This window comes from Penicillium samsonianum, assembly GCF_028829775.1.
Source record: "Penicillium samsonianum strain IBT 33392 chromosome Unknown utg000003l_segment0_segment0, whole genome shotgun sequence".
Taxonomy (NCBI): Eukaryota; Fungi; Ascomycota; class Eurotiomycetes; order Eurotiales; family Aspergillaceae; genus Penicillium; species Penicillium samsonianum.
The window spans coordinates 1071386-1087940 of NW_026643261.1; the positions used below are offsets into that span (position 1 = coordinate 1071386).

The 16555-nt window shown below is 48.6% G+C and overlaps 6 protein-coding genes across 6 annotated transcripts; all 6 read right to left on the minus strand.

Moving 5' to 3' along the window:
* Positions 1–245: 245 nt before the first annotated feature.
* N7471_003966 (putative MFS transporter) lies at positions 246–2280 on the minus strand (the record flags this gene model as incomplete). The annotated part of the gene is made up of 2 exons (XM_057276685.1): positions 246–1378; positions 1443–2280. 2 exons carry the CDS (start codon positions 2278–2280, stop codon positions 246–248), a joined length of 1971 nt encoding a protein of 656 aa, XP_057136295.1.
* A 1606-nt stretch (positions 2281–3886) lies between these two features.
* On the minus strand, positions 3887–4579 carry N7471_003967 (uncharacterized protein; the record flags this gene model as incomplete). Its single annotated transcript, XM_057276686.1, has 1 exon — positions 3887–4579. The coding sequence occupies one exon, from the start codon at positions 4577–4579 to the stop codon at positions 3887–3889; it is 693 nt and encodes a 230-aa protein (XP_057136296.1).
* A 771-nt stretch (positions 4580–5350) lies between these two features.
* N7471_003968 (arylsulfotransferase family protein) lies at positions 5351–7565 on the minus strand (the record flags this gene model as incomplete). The annotated part of the gene is made up of 4 exons (XM_057276687.1): positions 5351–5637; positions 5703–7197; positions 7267–7395; positions 7461–7565. The coding sequence occupies 4 exons, from the start codon at positions 7563–7565 to the stop codon at positions 5351–5353; spliced, it is 2016 nt and encodes a 671-aa protein (XP_057136297.1).
* A 2515-nt stretch (positions 7566–10080) lies between these two features.
* On the minus strand, positions 10081–11103 carry N7471_003969 (sulfotransferase family protein; the record flags this gene model as incomplete). The annotated part of the gene is made up of 3 exons (XM_057276688.1): positions 10081–10519; positions 10593–10869; positions 10959–11103. 3 exons carry the CDS (start codon positions 11101–11103, stop codon positions 10081–10083), a joined length of 861 nt encoding a protein of 286 aa, XP_057136298.1.
* Positions 11104–13850: 2747 nt separating this feature from the next.
* Positions 13851–14588, minus strand: N7471_003970 (AP-2 complex subunit sigma; the record flags this gene model as incomplete). The annotated part of the gene is made up of 5 exons (XM_057276689.1): positions 13851–13952; positions 14057–14287; positions 14364–14393; positions 14460–14499; positions 14554–14588. 5 exons carry the CDS (start codon positions 14586–14588, stop codon positions 13851–13853), a joined length of 438 nt encoding a protein of 145 aa, XP_057136299.1.
* A 430-nt stretch (positions 14589–15018) lies between these two features.
* Positions 15019–15758, minus strand: N7471_003971 (uncharacterized protein; the record flags this gene model as incomplete). Its single annotated transcript, XM_057276690.1, has 2 exons — positions 15019–15060; positions 15171–15758. The coding sequence occupies 2 exons, from the start codon at positions 15756–15758 to the stop codon at positions 15019–15021; spliced, it is 630 nt and encodes a 209-aa protein (XP_057136300.1).
* Positions 15759–16555: the final 797 nt, after the last annotated feature.

Consider the following 16555-nt stretch of genomic DNA (forward strand, 5'->3'; position numbering starts at 1 on the left):
GGATCAAACGACCAGAGCAGAGGGTCTGGATTTTTCTATTCTAACATATACAGGACAAAAGGAAAATGCAGAAATATAACGAAAGACGCAAAGCAAATGGTATCCAAGAAACAGAAATGGGAAAAGCAGATGCAGGCACAATATCAAACAGACACCCAACCAACCGACACCTTATGATATGCAAAATGTTGAAGCAATGTACAATTCAACTCTCGAAAAAAAAGACACGCTCATATCGTATCATATCAGATCTCTTCTTCCTCACCAGGAAGAAGAATCTCATGTCCAGAACCTTCATATACGAAGATAGCTGCAAGGCAGCCAAACACAGATACCAATGCAATCAACCACCAGCCGAAGCCGACCATCCCAACGTCCAGGCCATATCCGTACCACGCACCTGAAAAGATGGGTCCAATGGTACGGAAGGCTGAGGACACGGACTGGCCAATTCCGTGAATTGTGCCGAGAACCGATGGGTGCGGCGAGCAGTTATTCAGTAGGATGATGGAAGTGGGGAGAGTAAAGGTTCGGGCAGTGACCTGGAAGAAGAGGACAATGATGATCCAAAACCAGACCCAGGGGCCGTTGGCTTGGCCTGGAGGGGGGATTGTAGATGGAGCCAGCGAGATATAAGGGGCAATGAAGTATGCGATCGGGAAGAGGGAGAGGAAATACTGGTAGCTCTTGGCTGTTCCCAGACGGCCGTTGATGGTAGGGTAGATGGTGAATTGGAGGACCATGCCAATCACACCCAAAATGGCGGTCGCGAAACCAACGCTCTGCGGCAACATGCCCAGTCCACCGGTGAACGCGAATGGCAAGCTTTGGGCAGGGCTCGTGGGGTCATTGGCATCATAGCGAGGAGTAGACAGGAAGAGTAGCCAGAGGTTGTTGAAGGCACCCATTTGGAAGTCGAAGAAAGCCTGTGCGCCGAGTGTGCACAACACGTTCTTGGTCCAGATTCTTCGGAAAGGCAACACACGTTGGAGGCGGACAGGCTTGTGCGCCTTTTCTTCGAGCTCGTAACTTTCCGAGGGGTCCTGGCCCAGCAAAGAACCGTCCTCTTCGTAGTCTCGGAGCGGGAGCCTTGTGTACAAGGACGATGAAGAGGGGACCACCGTCTTCACGCCGCGCGCAAAGAGCTTCTTAGCGAATGCACCCAGGCCAGGCTTGCCCTTGCAAGATGCCAAGGTCTCTTCTAATCCATACGCAACCAAAGCTGCAGTGAAAGAGAGGAAACAGAAGTTCGCGAACATTGGCAGTGCATAAGGGTAAGTCTCGAGCCATTGCACTCCGTTCGCACCTCCAAAGGAAGAATTGGGACCAAAGAGACGAGGATAGCTCTTAACAGGATCAGCCAACATGCCACCCATCACTGCGAAAATGGTTAGCTGGTTGTGGCATAGCCGCGAAGAGCATTGACAGAACGAGGTACTCACCAGGACCAAACAACGAAGCTATGTTGAAGCCAATAGGCAAAATCAAGAAAGCCCGCGAGTGATATTTCTTCTCCTTAACATTCTCCGCAATCATAGTTCGAATAATACCAACAGTGCCGTTGATGCCACCACCAAACGAGCGCCAGAACACGGCCTGCGCGAACGACGTCGAATAGGCGACACCCAAACAAGACACCGCAGTGCCAATCAGACCAACAAGTAGAACGAACTTCCGACCGCCCCACTCAGCATCGGCAACACGACCCCAGGGAATCGCCGTCGCAAACTGAGCAGCTGTAAAAGCACCCTGGAGAATTCCCGCTTGGGTCGCAACATCGGAGTCGGAGAGATTCGGATCGAAGGACTTGAGCTGGTAGAACATGTATGCCTGTAGCGAAGCGATCTGCAAGAAGTCAAAGACACGGCAGAGACCCAACAGCGCCAATTGACCCTTCCGCGGGAGCGACATCCACGTTACGAGCGCGGGGCGGGCTGGCGCCCGCGCAGTCGGAAGTTCATGCTCATGCAGGTCCAGTGTCTGGGGCAGGCCATGGCTAACGGAGCGGCCGCGCACATGCTGTGTTTTTCGGTCACCACCCATATCCATCGAGGTATTCCTTAACATGCTATCATCGATGGCGGAGGAGTCGAGCGAGTCGAGGGAGGAGGAGCGTTCTTCAACGCTGGCGAGGGAGGTATTGGACTCGCGTCGGCGGCGGCCTTTAGTGTTTTCGGAGGATTCGCCGGTGCCCTGAACGAAATGGAAGCCACTCGACCAGGATGTCGTACGCGCGTGGCGGGCATTATTCGTTTTATGGTTCCCAGTCCTGGCAGGCATTGAGGAACGTACTAGTGTAAACCGAGGCGCCGTAAGGATCAAAAGTAATAGGCCCCTTTGGTTTCACGTATTTTTCGGAGTTTGGGTGGTTTCGTAGCTTGATGCGAGTTATTTATGATTGGCTATTGATATGAAAGAGAATAGAAAGAAGAGAAAGAGTTGTAATTTTTTTTTTTTACTTCAATTTCTCCTCTGTTGTTGTATTGTCTCCAGGGGATTCGATGACGTCCTTTCTCGGTACTTTTTAATGAGGCCCACCAGAGCCCGGGGAATGCCGCTATAGTATACGGAGTACACAACAAATATCGCTATTTTTATATTTTATATTGAACAATAGCAATATACTGATAATATAGTATTGATTTCTTAAATCAAATCCCTTCACATCAGTAAACATTCCATATGATACACTCTCTCTGATACATAGATCGACAACGACACAGCTTGCGACGACCGCTCCACATCTCCCTGCCGAGTCCTCCCTCCTTGGGCCATGCGCCCGTGCGTTTTTAACGGAAGTCTTGGCATTAAGGTACGAACCGTGGTGGAGGAGTAATTTTAGCTTTACAGTATTAACTTGACAGTCATACACACAGAGATGATTTTTTTAGATATTGGTGTCCTACATAATGTATTTAGGAAGTGTACCTAGGTACGGAGTATGTATTACTTAGTCCGTAGTCTTTCTAATTATTCAACTAGATCGGGGCTATTATCCATTTTAAGCTTGAATACGTTAAATGTGATACAAACTATTTATTTACAAAAAATATTTAAATTAATACTACATGTAGTATCCACTGAGGTTCTAGAGCCACCGGCGGCAAAAGCTAGCGCCGACAGTTTAAGCGTTTCAGCCACATTCCACGTCACTGGAAAAAAGCCACTTTGATACATCACGTACAATTCAAACGTACCTAGGTAGTCCTACCACAACCTATCGCAAGGCTAGTATACTCGACCCTACAAGGCGAAGCTAGGAGTTGATAACATGTCGCATGATCAAGGCTATAAAACTTCCGAAGTGGACACAGTGCATCGTAGGTTTTTGCATACTTTGATCGACATAAAGATAAGACATCTGTATTTTAATACTGTGTAAACCTGTATATGTATTTATTGTATACTAGTATCATATCCCGTACCATACCTGTACTAACAAAACTAACATAAAATCTACTCCGTACTACGAAGTCATATTATTCCTCTACAAGGCAGTCAATACGAAGTATGCATGCCCATCCAAAGGTATCGTACACTTCCGCCTCGCTCCGGAGGTACGTGTACCCAGTGCGTATGTAGTAGTTTCTCCTAAATGAGAAGACCAAAAGCGGCTGCCTTTCCACCACGTAACTTTGTGTGGGCAAGCCGCCGGTCTGGCGAAGGCCGCCTCTTCACGCATCAGTTCCCACGTGTGCTCCATGAGCATGGCCAAGGTGAAGGCATGGTTCTGCAGAATCCTGGCTTCCTTGGTCCAGACGCGTGCACAGTCCTGCTTGATAGCTCACTTGGTCCTAGTGCTTGGGCTCCATCCTACCACCAGTTTAGCTTCTATAGCTCCGTATATTGTTTGAAACGATAATAATGTAATGCTTTAACAATGCATTCAATCGTTCCTATGATCCATCTTACTAAAGAAAGGACTCGACACATAAAACGGCCGTTCCACAGGCGTTTCATCATGACCACTCTCTCCACCCCCCTTAGAGCCCAAAAGCGACTGCATTCGCGCCTGAAACACCTCATTCTGAGCCAACTTCCCAACAGGCTTCACTGTATCCCGTTCTTTACCCGCAAACCTTGCATCAGGCTCCCCTTCACACGTCGACTCCGGACCATCTATCCATTTCTTCTCCCTGCGAAGACACTCATTTTTCATCTCCTCCGAACTTCTATTAATCATACTCTTCCAGAATCCTCCTTCTCCAGAAGAAACAACACGAGCTTTCTCAAGCATTCCAACAGCACCAGCAACCCAGTCTTGGCAATTTCCGATCCCAAACTCGGGGATATTAGATTCGTCGTTCCCAAACGCAGAGAGCAGGCTAGCAGCTCGTTGGCTCTGCTCAGAAGAGAGAGAAGCAAGCTCGCAGCGACCTTTGAGAACCGGGTCTTCGAGCGGCTGTGTCCGCGGATCGTAGACGAAGTCTTCGTCTGTGGGGTTCCGTATATGGTGCATTTCGCAGGTTGAGGAGCCGTACTTGTAGATGCCGATTCCCATGTGGGAGGGGCCGTCGCCGAGTTTGGCGTCGCCACGGCCGTAGATGTTTATTGAAAGGCCGTAAGTGGGGGATTCCATGTCTAGTACTGGTAGAGTAAAGGAACTATCTAGTTGTCCACTCTCAATATGTATGTCAAAACGTTTAAAGCTACTGAGGGGTAGGTTGCCTAACGGTGTATTAAGGTGCTAACCTGTAAACAGCGAAACTAACCACATACAGTAATTCACAGGTCCTTAGTTTATGCAACAACATCTCTACTAGGTGGTACTTTTTTTATATTGAACATAACAATACCCTAAATTAGTATCTACGGAGGTTCTAGAGCCAGCACCGGCGGCAACAGCTAGCGCCAAGAGCACAAGCGTTTCAGCCGCATTCCACTTGAAATATCTATACTACCGAACAGTAACATAAAATCTAACAAGGTCGTATTATTCCTCTACAAAGCAGTCAATACGAAGGATGAATCCTCGGCTCGAAAGTATCGAGCAGCTCCGCCTCGCTCCGAAGGTACGTATACCCAGTGCGTAGGTGCGGGCGTCGGTTTTATGTATTTTTCGGGTATTCGTATTATATCACATACGGTCGAAACGTCCACGGAGTGTTCTTTACATTACGCCGCGTGGTTCTGCCTATTGTGGACTGTTTGTGCTATACTTGGATCTATGGCATACATACATGCAACTAAGCATCTTTTCCTATTTGGGTAGCAGATACGAGATATAAGATGATCTGAGTATATGGGTTATATGTTATGGTAGTATGTATGTACAGCGCAGAGTACCTAGCAGTATAGACGCAAAAATGAAGCAAGAAGTAAAGAGTAAAGAGTAAATAATGAGGAGTTACTATTCGTCCCGCTCTCGTTCACGCCTGTGGCCGTATAGACTCCGTTCACCGAGCGAGAAATAGGAAGTTGCTTCGTCCTCTCCGATCCACCGGTGCCAATCCCACCAGGGCAGATCAGTGGTTTGCACGGGAGGGTGTTTCCGCTCAACCATACCGTTCATAGACCCAGAGGACTCCTGATCCCGCAGTTGGTTGAGCGAATGTCTGGTATAGTATCTATGTGCGAGGAAGACTCCGGCGAAGATGGGGATCGCCACGAGGAGAACGGCGCCCCAGGCAAGTAGACCTGTGAAACTGTCAGTTTTGCTTATTATATTTGATAGAATAAAAGCTTGTTCGAGATAAACTCACGGCCATTGTTCCACCCATCCGAGTACTTTGGAGTACCAGAAGGACGTGGATATCCCGAGGGATGTGTCCAAATATTGGAGCCCGGGTTGTTGGGGTCAATCCACGGCACAGTGTTGACACCTACCGGCGGAATGAGAGGACGGGCTGCCTCTTCGCCGGGGGACCCATATCCCTGTGCATCCAAGCAGGTAGAGTCGGCACAGAATTCGCGCAGCTCGGACGAGGGCACGAAGGTATACTTGGTCTCGGACTTTCCCAGCACGATGCCCTCGCGATTCACTGCTTCGACCTTACACCAAAGGAAGAACCTGGCGCTGGTGTACTCAGTCTCAAAGCCGGTTTTGGAAACCTCGTCCAGCAAGGTCCAAGGTCCGGTCATGTTCATCGCTCCCCAAAATCGCCACGTGTTGACGTGGGTTGCGCCGTTCCAACTGACATAGAAGCTGGTTGAAGATAATGGTTCCGCGCTTCGGGAGTATGTCCATAGGGCAGGTGAGTCTGTTGGTACACCGTCCCATTCAAACTTCATGGCGCGGTAGTTCATCACAGTGTCTTTGGCGAAAGAGCCCCAGAAAAGTAGATTTCCCGCCTCGTCGTGTTCGGATACGAACGGGTTATTTCCCCATCCGATGAAGGCGTTTTTGTTGGGGAGCACCTGCAGGTTTCCCTGGCTGGAGCTCACTAGGTCGTTTTGAATTGGGGCGTAATCGCGGAGCTGGGTGGCCGTTTTTTCCGCGTGGTCAACCATGACGATCATGCCCGCTGAATAGGTATGGGTCTTGTTGAAGCCGTTATAACCATTGTTGTAGAGTGAGAGAATCGTATGCGTAGCATTCTCATACAACCACCGGGCGTCGTGCTGCTGCGAAAAGCTAAAATTGATATTCCGGAAAGAGGGCTGCGCGCCGTGAAGCCGCCACATCACTGAGCCGTCCTTACCGGAGATCTTGTAGATGGCAGAAGTATGCCGCGACGAAATCAGATAGTCACCGGCAGCATTTTTGTCAACGGAGTTTAAGTGGAAGTAATCCCAAGGCTCATGCACGTTCAAGCCCGTTCCAGAAGTATCCGTATGAGACGGCCATGTATAGCTCGACGATGGATCAACATGATCTAGAGACCGCCATTCAAACAGGACCTTGTTGGTCTCCACATCGATCTCCTGGAAAACACTCTCCATGAGCCACCCCACGCCAGTTTTGACATTCCACGGTGTCATATCGAATTGCCGTTGCTGGTAAATGGTCATGAGGGCGGTTTTGCCATCGTTGACGAGACGGAATTCGTGCATGTCGCTCGAGGCCATTCCTCCACCCGGTAGAACAGATCGCACAACTCGGTAGTTTTTATCCATGATGATACCATGTCCGCGGCAGTATCCTTTTTGCTGGTTGCCCTGGAAGAAACATAGGTGATCGGCGCCGTTATATTTGCACACGTGGAGGCCATGGGCGTTGCCCGGCCCCGAAACACCCCAGCCACTCCATACTAATTCCTATTGATCGCGTGGCGGGTTAGCTTTTCCATGATGGAAGAATCTCAACCCCACAAAATAAAGACCTACCCCTGTGTTATCGTAAATGTACGGGCCGGGATTCTCGAGTTCGTATGGTGTGATGAAGATGTAGCCCGGGCTGAGCTTGTCTGGATCGGACTTTTCGACATTGAAGACGGGCGGGTATATGTCGGGTCTCTGTTGCACGGATAATAATTTCAGTTAAAATGCACACTTGAGGGGACTAGACTAATTTCACTGACCGATTTGTAAAAAGAGGTTTCCTCTCCAAGCGCACAATCAATAGCGCATAGCCAGAGAATACCAAGGAAGAAGAGTGACGGCGCAGAGGAAAATATGGAGCCCATGGATTCTTCGCACCACTTCCCGATGCAAGATAAAACTGAACTTGTAGAGCCGGATAGAAAAAAGATCACCCAAAAGAATGTATGCAAGGAAGACTGTATTGAAAGTAAATCATGTTGGAGAAGTGTAAAAAAATGCAGGCCAAGGAGAACTCAACCATGACCAAAGAGGCCAAAGAGGCCCATGGTGGACGAACAGTGTGTACGAGTCCCTCTCCACCTGTCAATGCATGCTTTTTTGCATATGTAGTGGGGCATAAATTGTGTTGATCGTCTACGTTAATTGGCTAAAATCCATTTAAAGCTAGACAAAGGTGCTTAGTGAAGGGCAATTCGACCAACACCCGTGCAGTGCCAAGATGCCCAGTCCTGCTAAAAGTTGTCTCACTTGCTTAAGTTGTGGGGGAGTGTTTGGGGAATTGGTACTATACTAGCAAAATCATGGTGAAACAATCCCCATCGCCCCTCACGAACAGGATCTTCCCCCTCAAAAGATTTTGATCGTCTAACTATTGCTACGGAAAACCTTGATTGTTATTTTTTCTCCAATACATGTAGGCAGACAATGTGACGGTACGGTATTTTCAGGGGCCACGTCATCCCCGCAAGACTAAGGTGATGTGGCAGCCGCTAACTACAACATAGCCCCGAATACCATAACTCCGAGATCGTACTTGTTTTCGTATGCTCAATGGCTTCAATCCACGGAAAATTCGGGAAGAGCCCGGCAGTTCAACCATGTAACGTGTCTCGGGGACGGGACCACGGATGAACACCCAGTTACCCGCTAGCCAAACTCGGATGGACAGCTGACTCCCGGGGTCCCCAATCCGCGTAGGTGACTTATCCTGTGTGCAACCAATGGCCAGCTTCCAAGGTTCCACGCACTCCGATAAAGCTAAAAGCCACGTGCATGTGGCTGAGAAGAAGCATTCCTCCAAGGTTCGTTTGCGTACGCCAGTGAATTGAAAGCGGGGGATTGGGTAAGATGCAGCGGTGGCGCATAGTGCGTCGTCAGTGCATACGCGGGCCATCTTTGCTGTAACATCTATTCTGGTACACATGCATTAGATTTGAACCTACAATATCGGTGGCATTATGAATAATGTCAGACAACTGACACCACAGGTTGATTGACCATTTGACCTTTTATGCAACAAAGTAAGCGATTGGAACTCGTGTTAGAGATTCTCAAAGTAACATCGCATATACACTGTAAACCATTCAACCCTGGGAGCTACATTGGATAGATAAGAGATTAGATGAGAGCTAAAGAGGACCCGTCTACCTATCAGGTGTCCGTGACCACAGCTAAGATACCTCTCTCTTATATGCCAAACGCGGTGCAATTCGTAGAATCACCAGCCCAACCGGAATAGCCCCGGAGATCAAAATCTAATCGGCGAACAATGAACCGATAACTCAAGGTGCCATTAGTCCACGTACACCAACCCAACCCCGTCCGTGTATATTACGTATGTCTGCCAAAGCTTCTAAGTCAAACCTTCTAAGAGGATCCGCCCCAGAGCCTAGGATAAACGAAGTAATCTGAAATCCGCTTGTTTTTGCACATTCGAATAGAGAGGAGCTATTGTATCAATCAGTTCAATGTTATTTCTCCCTTACAAGAATACAACAATAGATACCAATACACGTAACTTTCAATGTCGTATGTAACGCAGGTCCACGTAATTAATATGGATCCCTCTAACCACCGCCAAGCCACTAGCCGAGGAATACTCCACGGCACATCTCCAACGGAGTGTGGCTGGTACATTTCCTCTTGGTTTCGTACGAGTACGAGAGTGGAGGTGGGAAGGACGTGAGACCGGGTGTTGACGGCCAGATTTGGAAGGTGTCGATAGTCGGTGTTTATTTACTTGCTGAAGCGGTTGCTATGTGTACATGTACAATTGGTCAATAGTTATGAGCGGATTTCTGTTCTCGTGTACGCTGTATGCAGCGAAACATCAGAATCAAATAGTTATTCGTATACACTTCGCAGCTTTAGTTGGCTCATTTTGATAAAGTACTCTACTCCATGCGCCTTGCATTGACCCCGGTTTATTGAAAAAGTCGGCGGTAAGGCTTTTGCTAGCCAAGATCTTAGGCGCCCCTTGCCTCTAGGCAATGCATGATGATGACAGAGCCTCGTGGAAGCGGGTCCCTTGTGTGTTTACTTCTCGATTTGAAAGCTGGCGATGCTTTGATGCGCTTGTCGCACATTTGTAAGACGTATGCATGAGGAATGATGGTAAAAATAGATGCAATAGTATATATTGTTATATTATCGGATTGTTCTCCAATGCGCCCCTGAAGATGGCAAAATAAGAGATCGATATGATGGATGTAGTGGTCTGTTCCAAGGAGGATAACAGAAAAAAATAACAAAAAAGACCACGGAGTCTGGCAGCACACTAGAGGCGCCTGCGCACGCTAGCAGCCAGCGGAAAAAAAAGTGAGATGTGGGGAATATGGAAAAAGGAAAAAAGATGCGCAAGGTGCAAAGACGAGCATTTTAGCGAGGGGAGAAACGCTTGAAAGCCATAGTAGCAGCAAAGCCAGCGGCAAGCAGCGAACCACCAATCGTGACGGCCTGGAGGGCAGCGTTCATCATCTGGTGACGGTTGCGGGTGCTGCAGCGCTTGTAGAAGTCGGCCATGTCGTTGCCGCGGGGGAAGGGGGTGTCAGGGACCTCCTCCTCGAGGAACTCGCAGAGCGGGGCCCAGCCGTCGTTGATGTTGTATTCGAGCAAACGCTCGGGGGGAACCATGCTGCGGACCTGGGCGACGTGATCCTCATAGACTTGCTTGCCCTTTCCGGGGAAGTCACCGCGGAAGAATGTCTCAAAGAACTTGTTCAGCATGGGGTAGTACATGCCAGCTGCCCAGCTAAAGTTCGACACGAACTTGTGCTCTGGGTCTGAGACGCGCCAGAAGACAGTCTTCATAACGGAGCTGAGGGTTTGTTAGTATAGTGTTCTCCAGACCAGAAATACAGATTTATGTATGAGGGATGACTGTGACTTACGCGTGCCACGGGTCGACATCACGGGTGGTCAGAATGACCTTCGCATTGGGGTAGGCCTCGATTAGCTCCTTTGCAAAGGCACAGGCAGGCCAGTCACAGACGGCCTGGCAATCACCCAGAAGTTGGTCCCATTCCTTGCGGCCGAACTCGCCGATTCCGTTGTACTTCGCGTTCAGGGCATCGTGCCACATCAAGCAATCCGGCGGGTTCTCAACACTTGCGCACATCATGTGGTAGCACTTGCCATAGCCCAGGCGCTCAAAAGCCTTGCGGAGAGCTGTCAAATGATAGTTAGTTTATGTTTCTCGTTCCTATCAGACCCGGTATATACACCAAGTCCAACGCAACACAGCATATCATACTCACAGGCAGTTCCGGTACGACCAACGCCCAGAGCAAGGACCTTCATAGGCACTGTGCGGTGGCACTTTCGGCGGTCAATGTTTGTGTCATCGGTGAAGACGTCGGTCATGGGCTGGGGAGCCAGATTATCGGAGAGCATGAGAGACATGATGGGGTGTTTATAAGCTCAATTGTAATTCGATATAGTTGGAACTTTTATAAAGAGAGACGAGATGTAGATGATATAAACGAAAGGAAGTAATTGAGCTGGATAAAGAAAGGACAAGACTTATAGAAAAAGTCTAGAAGGAAGGGAGGGTTTTATGAGGTTGATATGGAGATAAGGGGAAGAGTAAATGAATAAATGAATAAATGCAAGAATTAAAAAAGATCAATTAAAAAAAAAACATCCAGACTCGGTACTGAACTGATCCCCAAGGGAGATCGATAGAACAATGAAGTAGAGTGGGCATTCGGTCACAGTGGCAGTGCCAATGACGAGGCTCGAACCACTTTTCCACAGTCCCCGAGTATGTTGTATGTATGTTGTACATGTATGTATTTCTCCCCGCGAGTGGCAATGTTTCCACCCATTATGTCCGAGTCATGGCTTTTGACAATTTCATTCCTGAACTCCCATCGTGCCCCATTTGGACCGGTGGATTCCAAAAACCGAGGGCCCACGAGCGTAAACGAAGTATGTTGTACAGTCGCAGAGTTAAAAGACATTGGAGTACATACCTAGTTGAAAAGTCATTGTATATCGTACACTGAGGCGCGTAGAGGCACGACGTCACAGGCTGACGCACAGGGTTGTCAAGGATTGTCAGGGGTGATTTTGTGGAGTCGGGTATGGTACAGGCTGTATGGTACGGTTTGTATGGTACCATGTGCAAAAAGTCGGGAATTTTGGTACCGAAAGGGAAATTACCAGTAAGTGTTCCAAGGTTCATGTTGTCTGCCGCGCTGCCAAGACTGATCCACGTACTCCGTCCGCTTCGAATTTCGAAATCTTCTTCGATCAGTCAAGTTTTCGGCAAAATTGACGATCCATGCTGTGTCGGTCATTGGTGGAGCTTTAACTGGAAACGCGTACACCTTCAGCTTGTAGAGAGTGCGCATTTCTGAATATGAAGGCCGGTTTGAGTGCACCATATAATCGTACGCTCATAGATCATCGTAGATATCATCTACTATGTATGAGCCTGCCATGTTGTGTTGCTGTATGTCATCTCATATCCACCACACCACAGTGAGAAAAGCTGGAATTATGTCTGCCAAGCTTGGCCCACAATGTTCCAAGCAGATCAAATCTCGCAGCTGTCCCGCCCAGGGGAATATCGTTCCGGGTACGAGAAACCGGCGCCCCCGCTCCATCAGATTGATTGCGTTTGGCTCGTTCGAGACTGCAGTTGCGAGTTCCACCTGTCAAACTTAGTCTAATTTACTCTCAACACCGCGGAAGGTATGTAAAAGTTTCAGCCAGTCGGTCACGATGGGGCCCTTCTCCTGGATCGTCTGGTAACGCTACCTATCACGGGAAAGACCATCTGCTCGATATGTCGCGGACTCAAAGCCGTCATCACCCGAGTATCAATCCGGAGGAGTTGGCGTTTGGCGTGTTAGAAACAACGTTTCACTTGATTTTCATCCCCAGGGGTATAATCGTCCGGTGTGTACGGAGTAATGTGTGAGGATTCCAGTAGTTCTGCTGTCACGCATCAGTATTCCGTACTGTCACGGCGGAACTGATCGTCAACGGGTCCCGTGTCGCTGAGATAATCTCCCTTCGGGGAAAGTATTCTCGTAGACCCGGCTTTGTCACGTGTCCACCAAAATTGAGCAGATGTCTGTGAGGCTGTGTACGGAGTAGGCAGTTAGTACGATATCATAGTATGACGAATAGTGTTGTTCTGGAGAGTCCGTGGTATAGCGCCTGGAACGTGCATGCTGAAGTTAGAGTAGAGTAGGCTCTTTGTGGCCAGTCGAATGTAGTAAAAGCGAAGAAGAAGAATATATCCAGCAAGACCCTTTTAAAGGGTCAACAGCGACAGAGCTCCTTAAATGTGCTATGCCAAGACCCTTAGACTAACGCTCGCCATCGCTCGCCATTGATAGCTATGATCACCTCACCAAGCCATGACCGATTAGGCAGCTCCTCCACATCATGGAAACATGGCTGATTATGCAATCTAACTTGAGCTTAAAGCTCCTAGGTTGATCCATTGAGCCAAGTTTGCGTATTCCATCTCCACCAGACATCCGCCGACGGCAGTGTTTTCGGCAATCAGTGAAGAATCAGGGAAGACACAGCTATATCTCGAACCATGAACCAGTTCCCTTGTTGGGCGAAAGAGAATACGAGGGAAAGGCTTGGCACTAGCAAACAGATTGTGCTACCCGTCACCCTTCATGGCTGTTATATCTACACAAACTTCACATAGATGTCTCAGCTTTATTATTTTGTACATCTCAATCTCATAGTGCCGCTTAATTTTCAGAGCTACACCGTCGCCTGGCTGGGACAATGGTAGCGCGTGAGACTTCCGGTTCCTCCCCGGAGAATATCCCGTTCGCCATACAAACCTCGGATAAGTAAAGACGCTTAGTCTGAAAAGCCTCTTCATCTGCAATGAGCAGATAGACCAGAGAAAAAGAACTTGATGCAGCGTACTGGTATGACCTGTGATTTCAACATTGGCCCCTAAGTGGTGGCATGAACCTTACCGATGATTTGATATCTCCAGAATAATTCCCCTAATATGAACATGAACAGCACTAATTTTGTCTGAAAGCCACCGAGACACCTGAAACTCCATGCAAATGACTGTTTTGATTTGATTTGTCCAACGCAGTCGGGTCCGTAATCGGCAAGGATCCCATATAGTTCCCGAATCCGAGTATCACGGTTCACTTCTACTCCAACTTGTCCAGGTGTTCCAATCGCGTAAGAACAACCTGCTTGCTTGTTTCTTGAATCTCGCCTGCGAGAAAGACTTCGTCAAGGATAGCGTAGACCTATAAATCCGGCACACGTGGTCAGTATCACGTCTCATGCAACTCCGATCCCACGCCAGCCCCAGTTCATGCCGAGCAATGCATTGCCAGCGACTTGCACGCACCTTGTAGAAATTGAAGACCAAATCCAGCTCGCACACATTGCCAAAGAATTGGTCCAGCACTTCGACAAAGAAATGGATAGCTTCGAGATAGGCTAGCTCGTTGTCATTCGCATCGACGCAGACACAGAAGAACAAGCCAGCATATCTCCGGTAGACGACCTTAGTACTCCGGCGGAACTCAACAAAGTTGGACTGGTATTTCTGATCTCGGGGGGCGACGAGGCGATGGACCTAGACGGTTGTCGGTGGTTAGTTGGATGGGAACCTCGGAGCAAGTGTGGGTGCGGGTGGTATTGCATGGACGAACCTCGCCTTTCAGTTTGACTTTCTCTTCATCCTGTAAGCCGGTGTCAGCTCAAAGTCCCAATTAAGTATCGACTGATTGGATTCTGCCAACACTCACACTGTACGGTGAATACCATTTCGCCAGGCGCGTTTTCCCCCTATACCGTCATTAGCGTCGAAATTGAAAATGACCAGGGCGAACAGCCACTCACTGGCGATTCTGAACCAGGATAAATGAAAGGACCATTGCGGTAGAAAGCCAGGATGTTACCTGGTCAGCATTTATGAAACCACTCGGGGGGAGTGTTGCGACAAGCTTTGGATGGTCTCCGCTGCTCCCGTTATCCAAGCTCCCCTCCCATATTGCCCGGATTCACCGCCCACATCGGATTCTATAAAGATGCAGGGGAAATAGAAGCGCATATAAGAGAATTACAGCAAATTATTCTACTGAATCTTCAAGCAATTTGGTTCCCATAAGGCATCTAATACATCAACTGAACTAGTATAACAATATTTGCAAATCATAGAGTATCAACAGACATAAAGCGTAGAATTCGTTAAAAGCTCCCATCACAGCCCGGTGTAACTGTAACAACGAGGCAACGAGTGACACTGCGTAGTGAGGGAACAAATTGACCTGATTTGCCATGTTCCATAGCACCCAGCCACAGCTCTCACCCCGAGCTCATCCGATTCCAGAACCTCGTCAGACGAGTCTAGAAATACTCCATTAGCAACCATGTAGATGTAGCAGTGAGACTGGAAGTCTGCAAAAAAAAAAAAAAGAAGCCAGTAAACCAGGAGACGAGAAAAAGAAACCACATACCGTATAGCTCTGCGGACTAGCAGGCTCTGTAAAACCCCCCTTCTGACTCTGAGCCTGACTCTGGCGCCGAGTCTGACTCTCATCCTCAGATTCATCCTCAGATTCGTAATCCTCCTCATCCTCAGAATCAGGAAACCACCGTTCAGGATCCCCGTTGTAAACAAGATACCATCCGATCTTCTCACCGGGGGCTAGACGATCGCGCAATTCCTCGAGCGCCGCCATCTGGTCGTCCGTCAACCCAGAGCCCTGTTCCACGCAATCCTCAATATTCTCTCCCCCACCACCACCACCACTCCCATCCTCTGGAATCTCCAGAACCCGCGTTGAAATATACGCATGGTCCTGGCTGACGGTGCCACTGGTCTCGTCGGCGGGGTCATACTGCTCGATAAACGACAGCTCCGGCAGCCGAGTCACGAGGTCCGCTTGTGTTTTGTGGAAGGATTCTGAAATGAGCTCGGTCGTCAGCGGTTGCTGGATGTATTCCGCTGCTGCTTCTTCCAGGTTGTGGAGTACGATGTATACGCGGATCCCCGTGAACCCGGCGCGGGGCCAGCGGAAGCCGTGGAGCATATAGACCGGCATAGTATTTGGGGGCTTTTCTTTTGGCGCCTTTTTCGGGGTTCGGGGGGTTGTCGCACTGTCTAGCGACCGCTAGCTGGGGAGGACGGTCGGATTTGCAGGGGATTCGGAGTTCATATTATGTCTGTGTCATGGCTCGTGTGGTTTTTCGGGGCGGGAAGTGTATCGATGGCGATTGGGTTTTGCGGGTCCCGTGCGGAGTTCCAACGAAGGTTTCGATTTGTACTGCTTTAATGCTTCCAATATTGGGTGGACTTCGATATTAAGGCAATATATAATTAGCCTCTTTCATTAGACTTAGGGGATAACTGGAAACCCACAGGTCTGGGGAAAGGTGTACCTTGCTTCTATCACGTGGGAGCCTATTAGTTCGTTGGCCTCATAGATTGGCTACAGTATAAGCTTGTAGGAGCTCTCTATTATCTATCCCTAATTACTACATAGATCTTTTCCCACGCTAAAACCTATTGACAAAATAGAACCGTGCTAATTCCAATCTAACATTATCTCGGATTCGTTTGCTCTCAACGTTGGAAATACGGACACTCCAACTTCGGAGTTCCGCACTGAATATGACCTGTCAAATTCGGGGAACCACTTGGTCAAATTTAAAATCTGGTATTTCACTGATAGCCAGTCAACTGATATTAACGGGAATCGTTTAAAATGAGGAGATGTGATGCATTATGCGGGGCTAGAAACAGACATTCGACCTAGCTAACCTCGTCCAAGGCACTGGAAAGGAAAACGACATGAAAAATGGCTAAAGTCAAGATGCTGAGTACCGAGTTCTGGTAGAT